Consider the following 19,322-nt stretch of genomic DNA (forward strand, 5'->3'; position numbering starts at 1 on the left):
AGCGTCTTTAAGACGCAATCATATGCAGCAGTACTGCCCTCGCGTGGATAACCATGAGTGGTACATGCTCAGTGTTTTAAATAGATAAATAAATAAAAAAATAAATAAATAAAAATTAAAAACGTGTATATGTGTATATTTATATTTTGAAAAAATTACAAAAACAAAAATATCGGAAAATAAAGTTCTCCTGACTTTTCTTGTGTTTGCCTAAACGTTGGCCCCTCTTCGGAAAACCATCATGAAAACAATTAATCAAAATATAAATTAGGATTTTTATTCAAGCTTATATGTACAGTAGATCTACATGATCAATGAGGGACATACAGTAGCTTTACATACTTGATTTTTGGTAAACAAGAGGCAACAGTCTGATTGAGGCATCCCACAGTAAAAGGAAGGGGTATAGCACAATATATAATATACAGGCTGTTTTTACAGCATCCTCTGTTTTACAGTAATTTTAAATCTTGCCCCACCCTGGTTTCACAAAACCCTGTTTGTTTCAGCAGACAGAAAGAAAAGCAGTTTAAAAGCCCCCAAAAAAAGAAAGAAAATCAGAGTGAAATGTCAAAAGAACTCCAAAGTAATTCCAAGATACTTGGTAAAGAAAAGAAAAAGTTGAGAGTAATCGGAAGAGGTTATTAATTCTTCCAAAGGTAATATCCTTTCAGCGCTTGCATAAAATAATACTTTAAATTTATTCAAAAAAAGAGGAAAAAAACATTGAAAAGAACCGTCCTCTGACACAATCTGTGCAATTGCTCAAAAGCTACATTAAAAAAAATCTCAGATAGAGGCTATGATAACAGTCAGAGACAGAAAAATTGCTCATTTAACACACATTTTCCATTCCGTTTGTCTTCTGCCCATCTAGTTTTGTATGCAATAGATTCAAAGGCGCTAGAATGGAGTCCATCAAGGTTAAAAAGAAGAAGAAAAGTGAAATGGTTGTGGTCCGATGACAGCATCCTCCCTTTCTTCTCATATGGATTGGGGTGGGGGGTTGGGGGGGGGGGGGTGTCTTAAGCCATCGTGACTCCCTTTGCCTCGCTCACTCTCCAGTGTCTTTGTCCTGATTCAGGAGAGAGAGAAGTTGTTTAGGGAATATACTTATCAGAATGCAATGCATATTTAAGTCCAAAAAATATACTGCTGTAACACATACCAGTCAGGTGCATATTACATTGTAGTTTATACCTTTTGGGAAATCCTACATTTAACAATCACAAACCAGTCAGGTGCCTATTAGATTATAGTTTATATATTTTGGGTAATCCTACATTTGACAATTTTATGAATGATCAGTGCTATCAAATCATTTTGTAAAATGACCTTTGAAATTCACATATTGTCACAATATATGGATTTATGTAATGACATTCATATTCAGCAAAAACATTTTAAAATTACGTTCTAGAAAATGTTCACTCTACATATACAGTTACCTGTCATTAATTATCTCAAACCCTGTATGGTCACATGCATTCACCCTTTATATTTTATGTCTGTAAAATGAGATTATCACCTTCTCGCTACTGTCCTCTTCCTCAGTAACTGGGGACTCCTGAGGAGTTTGACCTTCACTTGGTCCAACTGTCTTTGGCTCTGGAGGTTCTTCTCCTTGGTGGTCCTCTATTGAACCAGGAACCACTTGTTCGCCTGAAGTCTCTACCCTGACCCCTTGCTCTTCAGCTGGGATGTCATCCTTGCCCTCGGTGTCCTGGCTTGGGCCTTTCTGTGTTGTGTCTTTTACTTCTGAGCTTTTTCCATCCTGCTCCTCAGTTTCTGGAGCAGCGGACGGTTGCTGAGAGGGATTCTGTTGAGTTCCGTCGGATTCCTCCGTCACCTCCTTGAACACCTCCTCTCCATTCCCGTTCTGCTGGGGGTTTTCCAGCTCAGTTGGAGACTTGCTCTCTCCACCTGACTCAAACCCTGCGTCCTCAGATGCAGACTTCCTGTGCTGTCTAGTGGGCGGTCTCCTTTTGAATGACAGCCGAGCCCGACTCTGTGGAAAGCACACAATATTTCAGTGCGGTCCAAGTTCCAATTATGTCTCTATTTGTCTAATCATTTGTTTAAATTATTTGATAAATCTTGAAAAATGCCTATCCATGAAGCTTGTCCTCATCTCTGCTATAACTGAATTGTTTCATTTCTCTGGTTCAGTGCTTGAAATGGGGCAAAAAAAGTGCAGGTACTCCCCTTACTCACACGTTGGCCGGTATTTGCAAATCATTACGTACTACATTCTGAATTTCTACAGTGAGTAAAAGATACTAGGAGATATCGCTGATGTTCACAACATAAATTTATTAACTGTCTTGACTCACACGTTCTCTTTTGGTACCCGGCCAATATTACTGCCACTAGCCTTACTTAGCATTAACGTTACGTTACTTAGACTAGCATTAATGTTACATAGACTTGTCGAGAGCACGGGCGCAGGTGAGCGTCACGTATTGACCCCTGGGTAATGCAGTTTCTATAGGACCATTATGAATCGCCCAGAACCTGATACGGAGAGGGCAGAGAAGAGTACCAGCAGCTTGTGAGAAGTGCAAAGACTAAAACGTAGAAGTGCCGGTACCGCGAACCAGTGAGCACCTGCCCGCTCTGAGCACTGCTCTGGTTACATCAGGTGTAAAAAAATGGCCCGACATAGCTCTTTTGTTGATATCCACCCCAAAGTATAAACATGGAGAGCGTAAGGTAGAAACAGGTTAACAGGATTAAAGTTCCAATCCCTGACTGGCAGTATACTGAGAGCCTGCAGTTTCCCTAGGCTTATTGAGAGACAGATTAGGGCCTGAGCACCCACTGAGAGACATGTGTCTATGAAATAAAGGCCTCAGACATACCCTCACATCACGGGTCACTCAGCAGGTGACATGAGGAGAGAATCTCTGTGCGTTTCCTGTATTTAAGTCTACTGTGAGTATTACTTTCTTACGGGCGAGGAGACCTGAGAATATCTTTTGAATAATTTGTCATGTTCTAGTGTCGTATGACTTAATAAACATTTACCTTGCTCTTCATTAAGGTGTGCAGCGTATCTTACACTGATTATACTGGTCCTAAAACCAGTCCATTATGAAAACTGAGTGAATGCAGTCATTGCAGTGTTGAGGAGAATGTGTAAAATATATTGTGTAACACATTTACTGATCCAGATTGTATATGTATATTGTCTGTACTAATTCAGAAGCTGTGTCTCCACTGACACCTTAAAGGGACTGACACCACTTTCAAACCTGCATTGCGGTGCTATTCAATGCACACTTGCCAAAGTAGTAATCTTTGTGACTTTTCGTATCTCATCTTGTTTCACTGCTTCATGCAGGGTCTGTGTTGTAAGTGCTGTTTGAAATAAAAAAGCTAAACCTGTATGTGTCTCTCGTGGTTGAATTAAAAAGGTTAACCTTGTTGATACTGGGCAGAGGGGTACCCTCTGCAGGCTGCTCGAAGCTGACGGGCACCTCATCCTCGCTGTGCTGTGACGGGGGGCGCAGGGTGGGGCTGAGGGGACCACTGACCGGAGAAAAGGGAGTGGGTTGAAGTTTCAACTCGGGACTCTTTGGCGATGGTAAATGACCAGTGGGAGACAGGGCGAGGTTGGCCTACGAAGAGACAAAACATCACAAACGGAAAAATAACAACACCACAAGCCAGTTAATGAGCTTGTTACCGTAAACCCAAACACCTTTACCCAAAAATTGTAATGTCCCCCCCCAAAAAAAAAAAAAAAAAAAAAAAAATCAAATAATGTAGTTTTGCAATTAGGAGCTGCAGTAGTATTTCCATAGCTCTGTGATGAAAAAGATTGAATGAGTAAAACATCCAGAATGAATGAAATCTTAATATACAAATGCATGTAATCAGTTTAACAAACATGGGTATTAATGCATTTGGACACTTAACGATAAATGTTATTTTACAAATGAGTATATGAGGATGTTGTCGCATATTAAACAAAAAGTTTTATACTAAAAGTTACACATTACGTTCAATGCGGAGAACAGATAGAAAGTTCCATCGACATAAGTAGAACAGGTAGAATTTATCTTTTAATTGAACTGATTTTATCTCTTAATTAAGGTCAGCAGGAGTCTTCAGATAGGAACACATGACGATATGATTAAGTTACATTTAACTAAGCCACTTTGTCTCATTATCAAACTTCAGTAGAGTATAAACATATTTGAATCCTGACTGAATCCTCTGATATATAAATAGGAGCTGTACGTGCAAGTCTTCCTGCGTCACTTGGCAGTGAGTTTCCAGGCTTGATACTTTAACAACTACGCTAGCAAAATCTGCCTGAGGCGCCTACATCTGAACACCTAAATCAAACCCGCTAAATTACCGGGGCCCAACACGCTATCGAACTTGCCAGGACTAGCACTAGCGCTATCTCAGTTTTGAAGAGGACCCCTACCTGAACCGGAGAGAGGTAGAAGAGAGAGAAGCGGCAGCCCTTCTGTCCCATGACTGCCTGCGGTGCCCGCTGCCAAAAGACTGGGGCAATTCAACGTCCTGTAAGAACGGCTTGGCCATTATCTCATTAGTGAGGGACTCTGAGCCGATCGCACAGCCATGGAGAGAGAGGCCCTTCCCCCCCATTCTCTCTCTCTCTCTCTCTCTCTGTATCTCGACCGAAAACTGACACTGCAGTAGCAGATATTCACCACTAGGTGGTAGCAGTGTTTCAGAAAGTGTGAAAGCAGTCTGCTCAACATTACCTTTTGATATGGTCAGGATTAGGGCACGACTACAAAAGCTGAGTCTAGATCAGCTGCAAATATCAGCAGTTTACCAGACCATGTTCTGTTCACAGTTAAACCAAAAGTCTAATAGTATTTCACCCGGCTCAGTTCGTGGCTGATATCCCTAGAATAATAAACCCCTAAGACATTCTAATCGGATAAAATCTGACCAAGCGTCATCTGATGTACCTTGACATATTTATCTAAACATGCCATACTGTAATCATAGCAATAAAAAAAAAAGATTATTCATTCCTCTAAGAGACAAAGTCAGTGACTCTTCCTGTTGTTAGAGTGTCAGCATTTTTTCAACATTAGCTGATAAACATCTCACGGTTCATTTTAACTCGCTGTACTTATCTAAAGACACCACTCATTGCTACAGCTCATCCCTGCTGATCAATCATTTGCATCAGTTTCAAACCCCTTAAAAAATGGGTGGAGGCTGGTATGAGATCAGGGGTTTCCTGTTTCCTAAGCGAAACTTAACCTCAGTAACAATGACCTGTTAAGCCCCTTATCTATCTGTTCACCATTTTAAGAGTCAGTCAAGTGGATCCTCCACGATGAAAACATATTCTTTTTAGTTTCAGTCATTTTACTTCTCTGACCGATTGAGAACACAGTGAACCTGCGAAGAAACAAAAAATAAAAGTATAGATGAGGAGGACGGGAAGATTTTTTGCTTACCTGCAGTTTTTCGATGAGGGGTGAATTCTTTAGCTTGACTTTAGGTGGGTGAGGGGATATGACAGTGGGTTTCTGCAGTTGAGACAGACACAATCATTTCATAACCCAAACACCACAGCGATCAGATCCCCAAGATAAAACTCAATTCCCGCTGTAGCACACACGAAAGGAAGCAAACGAAACTCATGTATGTATTTACTTTTTTTTCCCACAAGTTATTGCATTGATTTTTTTTTATTATTATTATCATTAATGAAACAAAAACCAATATTAGTACAATATGTTTCTGAATTTACACAAAGATATTAATAAATGTCTTTGCATACTAAATGAGGAAGTTGAATGTTCTGTGTTCTTGTGCAGCGCAGTTTGGTCTTACCTCCGGTTCGCTTTCGCCGTGTAGGTTGCGTAACTGCAAAGAGGCAGGAGGTTTCCTTCGCACAGGTTTCCTCTAAAACACAGTGACAGAGAAGAAACCTGTTTAAATGACGGCCTGCGTATTTAACTTCTCGTGAGTTCTGTAAATGTGACCCACTGAAACAAATTCAAGGTACGTTAAAAAAAGACGTTGACATCTACAAAATGAACCGGTCAGCACTGTATCCACATTATTCAAAACCTTGCAAAACAAAACTATTTCTCACTTGTGGACTCTCTTGCCTAAAATGAATGCGCAATCTTGTTACACTAACCAGTAATTCTGTCTTTTTAAAGAGATACAGATACAAAGTCATAGACAAAGTAAGCATCACTGAGTGGTTTGAAGTTGAATGGAAGGAAAATATTTACTCCTAATGTCAACAACAGCTGAAACAATGGGTAAAGCAGGCAAAGAGCGTGTAACAGAGGTGGAAAAGTCATCGAAGGCGAATAACAGGAGAACCTCACCTCCTCGTTCCCGGCCGGCGTTGGCAGCGCGTGATTCTTGAACCTTCCTGCCAGTTCGGCCACAGATGGCTTGACTGGTGAATCCTAAAAACCAAGCATGAGATAAGACGTTAGACAACTTAAGGGCCCCTGGGAGAAAGTGCTCTTTTATGCTGACCTGGGAACGGCCGCTGCTGCCCCAATCCTGCGCCTTAAACTGTATGTGAAATGCTAAGACTGATGACAGATCAGTCTGAAAGGGTAAAAACCCAGTCCAACCTAAATTGCCACTAAATCTGTGCATGAGGGTTTTTTTTTTTTACAGCTTTGTCAAGTCTGGTTAATGGTCATTGTCTGGTCAATTTTTTGTTTTTATGATCTAGCCACAGATCATGTTCACTGATTTGCATTTTCTAATTATATTGAGAATGGAAGTAGTTTCACCTTGCGCTAAACTCATTCTTTAATGAAGATATGAGCCAGTGTGTTGACATTAAAACAGAGGGCTAACATTTAAGCACTTGCTACGTTGGAATCCGCCGACATACGGTATTTCTCACGAGACAGGATTGAAAAGCTCTCTTATGCGCTTTACACATCTATCCTGTCGATGTTCGTTTTGGACTATGAAACCATATCTGCCCGGACTTTTGTGTTTTGCCGGTGGGGGGGGGGGGGGGGGGGGGGGGGATTTCTATGAAAGGCGCTTTCTTTTTCATGTTCTTTTTGTGCTGAATTGTACATTGCTGTGGCTACAAACACCTCAATCCACAGTAGTCTAATATTATTTCAACAATGCCATGGGATTCCTGCAAAGCTTGCACTGATCTCCGACCGCCAAACTAGAAGGAACTGGAAACTTGCATAACAGATAAAACACTCCATACATGTTCTCGTTTCTGAATCGCCATCATATTAATAGGTATGATGCAATAATGGCTTCCTAAATGTAGCTAGCACTCTTATTTCTCAAGGCTGGGCATGTTTCCTAGTTTCACAACAGCAGGAGAGCGGGGAGGTTACAAAACGTAGCGCTGTGAGATGATATTAAGGAAAAAGAGAGAGTGAGAGAGCAATCGAGGGAGAGAGAGAGAGAGAGAGAGAGAGAGAGAGAGAGGGAGAGAGAGAGAGGAGAGAGGAGAGAGAGAGAGAGAGAGAGAGGAGAGAGGAGAGAGAGAGAGAGAGAGAGAGAGAGAGAGAGAGAGAGAGAGAGAGAGAGAGAGAGAGCAATAGAGGGAGAGAGAGAGAGGAGAGAGTATATTTTGAAGAGTGCGAGTAGTGTTTAACTGGAAATTTCTCTGCTTAATTGGTCATAGTGAAGTTGTGTGTTTCTGAGAACAAAGAATAGTGTCTTTTGGGCCTTTCACAGGCAGGCTATCAACACAGCTGTTCATCATCATCGTGTAGTGTGACTGCTTCATCTCTCTCTCTCTCTTTCTCTCTCTCTCTCTCTCTCTCTCTATTTCTCTTGCTCCATCTCTGCACCTTATCTTTCTTCTCTTTTTGTGTATCATTTGGGACGACATTCGTAGAAGTAAAACACACCTCTCTCGCCCACCACATTCTTCCTCTGGTCTCGCAGATATACACACACATTCCACGTTTTAATCAAACCCTTTTTTATTTTCGCTGAGTTTCCACACTCGGTTTAACCTAACTCACCTCAGGCCTCACTGAAATGGATTACCACACACAGACATACACACACATACACACACACAGACAGAGTCTGAAATCCACTCTCAGGCTCTTTCCAGGAGCCTTTTTTTTTACGTTCATGATAAGTACAAATCCCCTGAGACCACCCACTTTTGACTCATTATTTTGGCGCCCATAATTGTTTAACTCCTTCCTGTCCCTGAAAAACAAACTCCTACTTATTTGCCCATTGTGTCAAACCTTACAAAAGATGACAATGGAGGTCAGGATTTTGTTTTATAGTCTTGTGTCACGTGACTCATCAAGGCCCATGTTTTCTAGTGGCAAACGGTCGACCAGTATTCAAACAGTGGGTACTGACTTCCCCCTGAGCCAAAATAGACAGTTTCATTCTTTTTCTCAAGACATACGCACAAGCTAGGCAGTTATCCCACAGTTACATGCTGTTCTTGGTTAAGGGTTTATTATGCTATGCCTCAGAGCCCATAATTCAATTCATTTTTGAATTGAAAAATACTATGCTCGCTGTGAAGTGGTAAGCAAACTAAACAAGTCTTTGAAATGGGTTTCATAAAATATGATCCAAATCAGTAAACAAGTCATGCAGGCATAAGAGCAGAGTGACATGAGGTGTTGGAAACTAACTCAAGTCCAGTGCAGGGGAGAGAGGGGAGGGGGGGAGGGGGGGGGGGGGGGGGGGGGGGGAGCTATTTTAGGGGTTTCTGGTCTGAGAAAAGGCCAGAGCAGAGCCCAGAACGGGGGCCAATTGTCTGCTGGTGACCCCTGAAGCAACCATATCCAGAGAGAATGTCCTCCGCTGCTAATAACCTCTGATACTTCATGAGAATGTGATGAATGTGATAGAGGAAAAGTTCGGGCAGTTCAGGAGGAGATCTTTCCTCTAACTCTGTTTTGGACTGTATTTCCAAAACACTGTTTTTAAATTGATTTTGGATTCTATCAACCTAACCCTTTTACACTAAAGGACTACTCTAAATGACCAAATTGAGGCCATGGACTTAGTCAACAATTTAATCACAAATTCCATCAGATGAGAGAGCTCTTTACAAAATGGCTTGGTTGAGATACACTGAACACTTTCTGCAGAGCCAGAGTACATCTGTTATCTCTCTACCTTATCAGCTTGAGACAGGAAGTATGTGAATCAGGCATGAGAAAACAAAAAAAAAAGTTTACCAAGCTTTCAAGAGAGCAAGTTTGCGAAAGGGGTTAAATTAAGCAGAACGTGTCCCTCTGATGCCGACGTCTTTTATTTGTTCATTTATTTTTTTGCAGAACTTTTGTAATGCGGTGCTTAGCATGTAGGCTAACCGGCCAATAGGACAGAATAAGGCTGAACTCCTGTGAAAGAAATTTCTCAGTCAGAGAGGTTTCTAACTGAAAAACATGCAGGACAGAGGGAGGCAGACTCACACAGGAGTCTCTCACAAAGCTGGTCTTTGTAAACATGAGATTACAATCATCAGCAGCGGGGGGGGGGGGGGGGGGGGGGGTGGCAGCACATGATGCCACTCACTGTAAAATCAAGATATTCATATGTTATGGTACTGAATTCACCATTAGATTCAGCACAAATGCATTTATAGTGAGCGTGGAAACTCAATTTGGAGGGTTAACTAACAGTATTTAGTTTGTTTCCGTAATTTTATTCAGAAAAACATTTGAAGAAAAAGAAAGAGAGAAAGAAAATGTAAAATGACAAGGAATCAAATCAAAACATTTCATCCCCATCATACCACACAGCAAGAGTACAGAGTATGGTGACTGTGTTACGTTAGAATTCAAAAAGCTTGTGTGCAATCCACCTAATCTGCAGTCCGACCAAATATGAGAATGGACCTGTAACTCCCTCTCTCTCCCTCTCCTGCTCCCTCTCCCTCTCTCTCTCTCTCTCTGCACCTTTCCAGGAAAACATGATGTGTTTGAAATTTACATCACCATTAGATCACATTTTTCCACTGGCTTCACCGGTCTTTTCATTCTGCTGTTTATGTGCCCAATGCTCAGTTTTCTCATTCACAGAGCCAGGGAGTACACCACCCCTGCTTCCAAACAACCCAGTCTGCTGCTATAGGAAAAAAAAACCAAAAAAAAAAAACGTGACATAAATAACATTCACAGGCAAATGGAACACTGAAAAAAGGAACACGAGCTACAAAAGGGAACATGACGAAAACACATAAATACAACAGAGCGCTTTTTACACCCCCCCCCCCAAAAAAAAAAGTCACACAGAAACACTGTCCTAAATAACCCAATGCTTTCTCTCAGATCACATTAAATATGGATTCTAAGGTCAGGCAAGTTCCAGCGTGTTAACTTTGGCATGTCAGGCAGTCGTCATCTGCCCCTGACTGTAAAGACAGCCATTAGTTTCTTTACATTATTAATTTATAGTGGTAGGAGATGGGAGTGTGTACCCTAGAGTGGTCTGAAAGAGTCCAGGCATGCCGTTATGTACATACCAAGCGTAAAACACGCGTGAAGTCCAGATGAAGAAAGATTAAAAAAAAAAAAAAAAAATCACAAGACACAAAGCTCACTCTCCCTAACAATTTAAAGTTCGCGTGGTTAACATCCACTGCCCGCCCCCCCCCCCCCCCCCACTCCATCTTTAGCTATAGTACTTCTGGAAGACAACTAGGGTCAGCGTGCGGTTGAAAAGCAGCTTGATTAATACAGCCTTCTGTTTGAGATTGTGCAGAAGGTTCTGGAGCTCTACTCAGGCTTATGGTGATCCATGTATGTTGAGTAATTATGAAGATAGAAAACATCTGGTCTCCTAATCAGATGCTGTACAGTCTCGAAGCGGATTTCTCACCAGTAGGCTTCATCTCGAGGGATTATTCCGTTCTCTGGTACTTTCGCCTCATCGCTGAATAGCTTAAAATGTATATTCATCCCTCTGAAGCTCCTGTAATCAAGAGGTCTGTCTTCAAAAGGCACTGATATTCACGCCACAAAAGCTCTATATATTTATACCAAGACTTGAGCTTCCGTGGTTTTCACTTTGCTTCGTAAACAACATTTTAGGTCAGTAGTGATAACCTTTTTTTCTCACCCAACAAAATTCTTTCATTTATCTCTCCATTATCGGAAGAGATTCGCTAAAGATTAAGCTACGTCTACGTCTGTTTAACTGCATGTCTCCTTTACTTCACCTTGTTGTCCACCCCCCCCCCCCCCCCCCCCCCCCGCTTCTTATCATTGGGCCTCACTGGACACGAGCAGCTCTAATGCAGATGATGGCAACCTGACCCATGACCAGCTGTCAGAGTGTGACTGAAGTGCACTCAGCCCATGTGAGACTGTGCACATAGTTGGCATTCAAGAGATAATCAGATTGTATGCCCAGCAGGCAGCCCTGCAGCCCACTACAGATAAGCAAAGGAGCGTCAGAGTGCAGGAATCTAAGCACAGCCATACAATAAAAAGCTAACAGTAATGTCACATTAGCACTATCAAGAGCTGCTTAATTCCTGCTATATGTCAGCCTACTACTTTAGTATATGGGTTAATCCATCGACACAAACTCCTAAATGTTCTATTATAGCTTTAGTGTTTCTTCCTTTTTTGTTCACAGCATCAAAAACATCTATATATATATATTAACATAACATAACGTAACAATCTACTAAACTGATGCTTTTTCATTGTTCTAATAGCTTTCAGCAAAGGTATTCTCTTCTTCTTTTGTAGCACTTCTAAATGTACCATTACGTTCACCAGTTTCATTTCTTAGCATCATATGAATTATTTAAGACTGAACAGCCAAATGTAGAAAATCACTTCTGGACCCTCACTGCTTTGACAGTGTATCAGCTAAGTTCATTGTCCATCTATGAATTCTGAAATGGCCCATGACCCTGTCTATTAACATCATCAGTCAAATGTATCTATTGATGTGTAATGCATGACATTTAGTTATGGACTTTATCTTGTCTCTCATGCCTGGTTGAGCCGTAAAAGCAGAACTGCATTTCAGCGCATGATCTGCAGTTCTCCTACTGAAACGCGCTGACGACGCTTAACTTAAGATTAGCCAAAAAGGGTTTCCTCTAAACTCAGCAATCTTGGAACAATGTTTATTCTGCGCACATTCAGTCTCCTCTTTTTAGATCAGTAGTGCTCTTTTTAGACAACAAAAACAAACTACTGTTTGTTTAGCCAAAACTCCGTTACCTAAAACTTTTTCATCTTGTCTGGAAAAAAAAAAAAAAAAGCTCATACTTTATGGTGTTAAACTTCAGTGAGTCAGTCAACACTGATCTTGTTCCTGCCTTTACATGATACTTTCGTTAGCAACGGAAATAACTGCACAAGCTTGCGGGGGGGGGGGGGGGGGGGGGGGAACATAGCCGCCACAGTCGTGGTACTGTTATTATTACTCTTACTACAGATTACATAATAAATGTGTGGCCCATATGTTTGGCAAGTCAAACCCATTCTCCCACTTCTCAGGTTACAGAGCAGAGCAATGCTGCCTGCTCGGACACAACCCCTCTCTCTCTCTCTCTCTCTCTCTCTTTTGTCCTTTTTTTGTCTCACAACGTGAGTGCCCAACTACACAGATACAGCAGGGACATGGGGCGGGTTGGGGCTGGTAAGTAGTCAACAGTAATGCTTGCTTCAGAGGATGTTGTGATTTTTAACCCCCCCCCTTCTTTTTTTTCTTTTTTTTTTTGTTCCCACAATCTCTTTCTATAGCTGTGACTGTAAATAGCCTTCTCTCTAACTTGCATTAACGTGCTGCAATTCAGGCATCCTGTAAAAAAAACATGGTTGAGATGCTCTCACTCTCTGTCCCACAAACACACACACACACACACAATAGACTTCAGTAGATACACACACACACACACACACATGCACACACACATTTGAACTTTCAGGACATATGTCTTTATGTGTACATTTTGGCAGTGTGGGAACATCATTGACTTCTGCAGCTTCCCTCTTTGCAAACTGTCAGCATCCTTCTGTCTGCTGTTAAAGGATTTTCTGACCTTTCCGTAAGGGCTTTGGCAAGATTCAAAGGATATGTAAGTGCATTTCAGCATAAAGGGGACATAAGCCACAAAAGGAAGTAAGACCATAAAGAGAAAAAAACAAAACCACAGCACTTGTTTAACGCAAAGCAGAAAATCTGTACTCTATGCGTGGTGACACACATTCTGTTAACCCTGTTTCCTGTCTCGCGCAGGGTTTTTTGGTGATGAAAAACATTCTACGGTTTGAAAGGAAGTTGTCTAAAATACTTATAGTGTGTGAAAATAGCCCTGCAAAGAGCTAAACTGATTGTTTGGAACAATTATACGAGCGTCATACGTAATTTCCCGTAATATCATCAGGCATACTGTCCATTAGTATCTCTTCTATGATACAAAGCTTTGATTTCTTAAAAAAAACATTTTGGGTTAAGGTTTTGCTATTGAAAATATATTGTCATATGACTGCAAGAGCAAACTAAAGGAGAACAGGTGTGCACGAAACTCAAACTAATCGTAGTGTCATTAAAGCTTTAAAGCTTTTTTTTTTTTTAGATGGATGTCAATACAAAGTCCAATACTTCAGACATGGAAAAATCTTTATTTTCAACATATTCTTCCTATCTGGTGGTTATTTCTGCGGTTCTGTCCCACCAAACTAACGCCAATTAACGCGCCAATAGATAGTCTGGAATGACGCAAGTTACCCGGGTGACCGAGACTCCTGACTTTGTTTTTCACCTTAGTGATTGAATCGAAGGGGTCAAACGGACTAAAGCAAATACGAGTCTTCTGTTTGTCATCAAATATATTACTGCTGAGAGTACCGAAGCATTTCATTTACAGCTACTGTTTTAGTGACTTGTTTGTGAAGCCCAATGTTTTCGCAATCTTGCGCCACTTGTCACATCACTGTAACCACACCGAGAATTCAGAGAGCAACTACCTAAACAGCTGTTCTGCTTCGAAATTACAATGAGTGAATTGAAACAAGCATGCTGTTTTGATGTTTAACTTAAGGTGGACAAAAAAAACCAAACAAGAACTATTTACCTCCATCCTTGAAAAGTAAGGCAGTCGTTGCAGCTCGGCTGCTTCTTGTTGTCTCTTCAAACTCCAATTCTGACGCGGTAGTGCGCTCTTCCTCCTCTTTGCTTCTTGAGTTTGTGTAACTAAGCGCACGCGTTCAGCGGGGTGGACTTTGTTTAAATTTGGGCACTACTATGCAACTCTAAACAAGGCGTTCTCGAGCACACGACATCGTAGAACTGCTGTAATAAACTGGCATGGCAGTGCAGAGAACTTGGTCGAAATGAGTAGTTTTTGCGTCGTTTAATTCTGAAGTATTGCGCAACGCTTTGACAGTTTCCTTGTGGTTAATGGGAAGTTGAAGTGCGCTAGTGAGAGAGAGACACGCGTGTCAAAACATTTCGCAAGCAACGTATAGAGCAAGATATTGCCCTCGCCCTGAAGAAAAAAAAGTCGTGGTGGGTGGGAGAGGAATGAGAAATCCGCTATGCGTTATGTTGAAACTGGCTGCGGAGCCTTACTGAACCATCTGCGCCTAAAGTCCCGTGCGCTATACAATCTAGTAGCCTTGCCCATATCTTGAGGGGAACGATAGACAAGGCTGACGTTCTCTGTTCTAGTAACTAGACAAACGTATGGGCCGTCTATGAAGCTGACGCCTCTTTTTGGAAATAAAGCTTAAAGGAAACACAATAGGCTACGTGAAGGCAAACGTGCTGTGTGTTGCTTTAGTATGGTATTGTGAAGCAGGACCGCCCGAAATCTGCCTTATTTGGGGCCGCTTTACATTTTACTTCGTTTCCTCTGAGTAAGGAAACTGACAGAACCGTGTCAGGGGGCGGTAGGAAACTGCAAAATGCTTGAAAGGAAAATGCGTGAAAACAGATAAAGAGGACAGCCACATATTAAAATGCATGTAACTTCCTTTGATTCAGCAGTGTCTTCCTTTAGTGTTAGAACGAGCAGCATTGTATCTCTGCCATTCTACAAGTGTGTTTTATAATGAGCCGTCAAATATTGTTTTTAAAATATCTCTACCTGCACAGGAACTTCTATTAGCAACATGCACTCTGCCCTTTCCATAGATACAGACCAAACCTTCCATGTATTCTTTGTACTTAAAGCACAATAGCAGTATTGCAATACTGCATCCTCACTATGTAATTAAACCACCATTCCTCTTTTGGAAATTCAGAACAGTCGCTCGCCCTTTGAAAACGCTTGACCTGAGGGGCACAGCAGCAGTAGTGGATGTTCTCGGTGTACTAAGTTTTAATCCTAAGAGTTCGTTGTCATTATGCTATAATCAGATAGCTCTAGTCCAGTTCCAAAGTGACCTAGACCCAGAAACATTTTTTGAACAAACGTGGGCATGCTTAGATAAGACCCTGTTCCTGGACCAGGCGTGAGATGACCCTTCTCTCTGCCTTTTATATGGTTATTTATAAACAGGACTGCGTGAGCTCATATCCTGTGGGGGGGAGTGATTATCTGAGTGCAAATAGACAGAGCTTTCCTTCAGAGAGACGCGCAGAAGTCCACTGACTGAGCGCCGTACGATGGGGAGACTGCTGATAGAGCTGCACTGAGATAATGGAGAATTGAAAGACTATTAAGAAGTCCGAAGGGAACTTCAAAATGCACAGCTGTTGCCCTCAGGGTCTCAAGTTCTCATCACTAACCTCAGTTTCGACCCGATTTCCTGTCAGTTGAAAGAAAGGCCTATCAGAGAACAAGAAGCCAGGCGTGGGCCAGCAAAACAGGAAGTCAATTTAACGTGTAGGATCAGTGAGAATGTCGTGTCAGTCATTTGGGGAAATGGAGGTAAAAACACTACACACTCAAGAAACCTCAAAATGGGCAAGAATAATAGGAGTGAATGAGCCAACTGGGAGCTGAAGATTGAACAATCTTTTGGAAAAGATTCAGAGTATAAGGGGGCGTTGAGGGGGTGTTATGGAACAAAGTAGTTAGCAAGAAATGGAAGTCAATATACTAATGGTATCTGTGATCTGTGTGCATGTTAAACCAGGAATCTTAAGTAAACCCCAGGTAGTCGATCGTTTGATGAATCCGACACGACACCAGTAGACACTAATCACAGCGCTCTGGACAGACACGCCTCAAAGAATTCGATGACCCTTTTCTCCGCCATTGTTAACGCGATAATTTCATATCTGATACAGCTAGGTTGACGTGTCATACACAGATCAGCTCAACATTTGCCCAAAACTCAGTGGATTTGAAAAGGACTGAAAAGAAAAAGAAAAAAAAAATCTGGGCTATAGGTCATAACACCGAAGGACCACCTCATAACAAAGCCGTAAGACGTTAGTCTTTTGACCTATTTCAGATGAGACCATAACTCCACCTTCTGGTAGAAGCAAGCCATGAGTTAAACTCTTGTTGTACTGTGGACTACTGGGAAGGAATGAATGAAATCAGATGACTGCAGTCTATTTATTCTTCTCTCGTAAAGTGACATGTACTACATGGTCTGTTTACCAAGGTATCCCAAAATTTTGCAACATTCCTAATGGTTCATCGGTATATAATTACAGGAGATTATACAACTGTAATTACATAATTTTTTTTCTAATTATATTTAGCTGGCATCTGACTGGGACCTTAAAGCCGCTGTGTGGTTATGCACTCTTGGGAAAGTCCCTTCACTTTATCAGCTAGTTGTTTTCTCAGCAGAGTTCCCACAGCTCTGCCGCTTCTGCTGCGGTTTAACCGACATTTCACAGGCTCCAGAACAGCAAGAGCACACACACACACACGCGTCACCTGAGAGCTCGCCTGGCACACATATATACAGAGCTCGGTGTTTCCTGTCTTGACATTCAAAAATGTTCTCAACTTTAAAAAAAAAACCCCTATGTTTTATGTTATGTTAGACTCTACATTCTCTTACACTCCGATTCGCTGTAGTCTCATTCATATGGAAAATGTTGCGTGCATTATTGAAAAAAACGTTTTGTTTCGTTTTTTTTTTTGTCTCTCGACATAGAATTTTCTTCTGTGCCCTGACCTCGTGTCTGTAGCAACCTCGTTAAATCTTTTTCTGCCTTGTTTTGCTTTGAATCGTTGGGTGTTTTCACTGATAGCTGGAGTAACGTGACAACACCAAAAACGTATGACATAGCACTGAGCACTGATAGTGGCACGAGAGTGATATAAGAAAACAGATTGGCAGCGTAATTAGAGACACCGCGTCAAAGCCTTGGTTTCTCTTTATTTCTTAGACAGCAGTTCATAGCACATTGCACATTCTTAAGTGCTGCAAATCAAACAAGGCCAAATGAGGGCATACACACAAATCAACCAGCATAAACAGTTTTAGGCAGTAAGACCTCTTCAGACCCCTCGCCATAACTTATCAGCTGTGCTTTCCGCTATAAATAGCTTGTACAATGTAACATGGCATGCACTACAGAAACCTAGTCAAAGCAGCCCACATATGTATTGGGAAAGGAAAGACAGAGCAAAAGGGACACACACGCATGTATGGGTGCACGCAAACACACACACACACACACACACACACACACGCACACACACACACACACACACACACGCACACACATGCACACACACGCACACACACGCGAACACAAACACAGAGCAGTTTAATTCATTCATTCAAGTGTCCCATATCCACATTTTACCCATCAGTCATGATTATCGACTCTTGATAAGCTACATAAATTATGATCCTTTAAATGCTTTGGGTTCAGGCTTTCCCAGACGTTAGGATGTAAAGCACGCACACATTGTGAGCATAGAGAGGCAGTGAAACAGCAGGATGAATACATGTGTTGTTGTGTGCCAACTGCCGAATGAGCTTTGAATGATGGTTGCACTCCTCTGTAAAGTTCAACATTCGTCAGAATTTTCCCCTTTAATCAAAGGCCAATTAAGGGCCCCAGATCCACAGACATCATGGATCTTTCTGAAATATTTGGATTTCTCAATGAATAAGTAGTACAGCTGTAATGCAGACATAGTACAAATCCTCAGTAGATGTTTTACAATCGTAAATCATAATAATCTTCTGAAAGAAAACAGAGCAAGACCGTCCTTATATTGAGTTGCTCTGTCTTTAATAATGTGCGTAAATGCTCTTTTAAAACGTTTCAATTCAAAACTTAATCTATCTTCTTAAATAAATCCTTTACCGCCACTGAACAAGAGATGTAATGTGACCATAGCAACGGTCATGCTCGGTTACCTTTATCCTTAAAACAGGGCACTGTAATAGGAAGCGTTACAAACAACAGGGAACAACTAGATAAAGTACAAAAGTACATCATGATAGGCAATGACTGAGACAGTAGGGAGTTAATGGGATAAAATATGAAGGTTCTGATATTAACAGCTCCGGCTTTAACTTGCATGTAGACAACAGCCATTAGTTTGTCTGTGGTGATTAAAGTGGGGTCCTTCCATGGTTACTCCTGCTAAAGGGGGCTGGTAATATAATAGCAATGTTAGATTACATCTGGAGTACAGCACGTAGACACCAGCCAAAGGCTCTCTGGTCCCATTAACAAGGCTCAGGTGGACAACATGCTGCATTAAACACCAAAGCAACATCAGTCTCAAATAGCATTTATCTGAATGTATTACTGCATTTATTTTGATTTCATGTTTATTTGCCCTTTATTAGGTTTTCTATAAATATGTAGGAAAAGTACAGACACCCTGAGGAGCTGGAAAAATAGGACAGGAAGAGACTTTAATCCATCTTTGCATAAAGACACTAACATCATAAATATTAAGAGAAAATCTCAACGCCAGATACAACTGGTTAGAAGAACCTACAAAGAGTATAAAACCCCAGCACTAGCAATTGCTTCAGCTGTTGCCCCCACTGAATGTTTTGAAAATGAATCATTGCTACGGGGCCTGTAGTGTGCTTACAACGGGCAGATCTTTTCGTTCAGTTAAGAGGCATTGATTTCAGTGATGTGCAGTATTTCACTTTATTCTATTGGCATAAATATTTCTGGAGAGCACTATATGAATATATTTCTAAAAAAAAAAAAAAGAAAGAAAAGAAATCACCAAATGCAAGTACCCTGGGAGAGGTTCATGCGTTAATCTTACCGTCACCCTGACCAGAACTTTAGCTAACAATTCACAAAATGTATTCAAGAATCTTGATTATTTTGTCTTTACAATAATTTATCATAAATGCAACAATACTGTATGGTTGATTTACAATAGGCAAGCCATAGAATGTTTTAAGATGCCAGCTGACAAAATGTTTTCTTTCTAGACAAGATTATAGTTACAA

The 19,322-nt window shown here is 41.2% G+C and overlaps 1 protein-coding gene across 1 annotated transcript; it reads right to left on the reverse strand.

Annotated features, from left to right (window-relative positions):
* Window positions 1-1,041: 1,041 nt before the first annotated feature.
* zgc:153184 (capZ-interacting protein) lies at window positions 1,042-14,280 on the reverse strand. Its single transcript, XM_030777420.1, has 7 exons — window positions 14,045-14,280; window positions 6,345-6,428; window positions 5,836-5,907; window positions 5,457-5,528; window positions 3,423-3,620; window positions 1,529-2,008; window positions 1,042-1,075 (listed from the first exon to the last, which is right to left on the reverse strand). The coding sequence occupies exons 1-7, from the start codon at window positions 14,048-14,050 to the stop codon at window positions 1,055-1,057; spliced, it is 933 nt and encodes a 310-aa protein (XP_030633280.1). The 5' UTR covers window positions 14,051-14,280; the 3' UTR covers window positions 1,042-1,054.
* Between the last annotated feature and the right edge of the window lie 5,042 nt (window positions 14,281-19,322).

The sequence above is a fragment of the Chanos chanos genome, chromosome 6, assembly GCF_902362185.1.
Source record: "Chanos chanos chromosome 6, fChaCha1.1, whole genome shotgun sequence".
Taxonomy (NCBI): domain Eukaryota; kingdom Metazoa; phylum Chordata; class Actinopteri; order Gonorynchiformes; family Chanidae; genus Chanos; species Chanos chanos.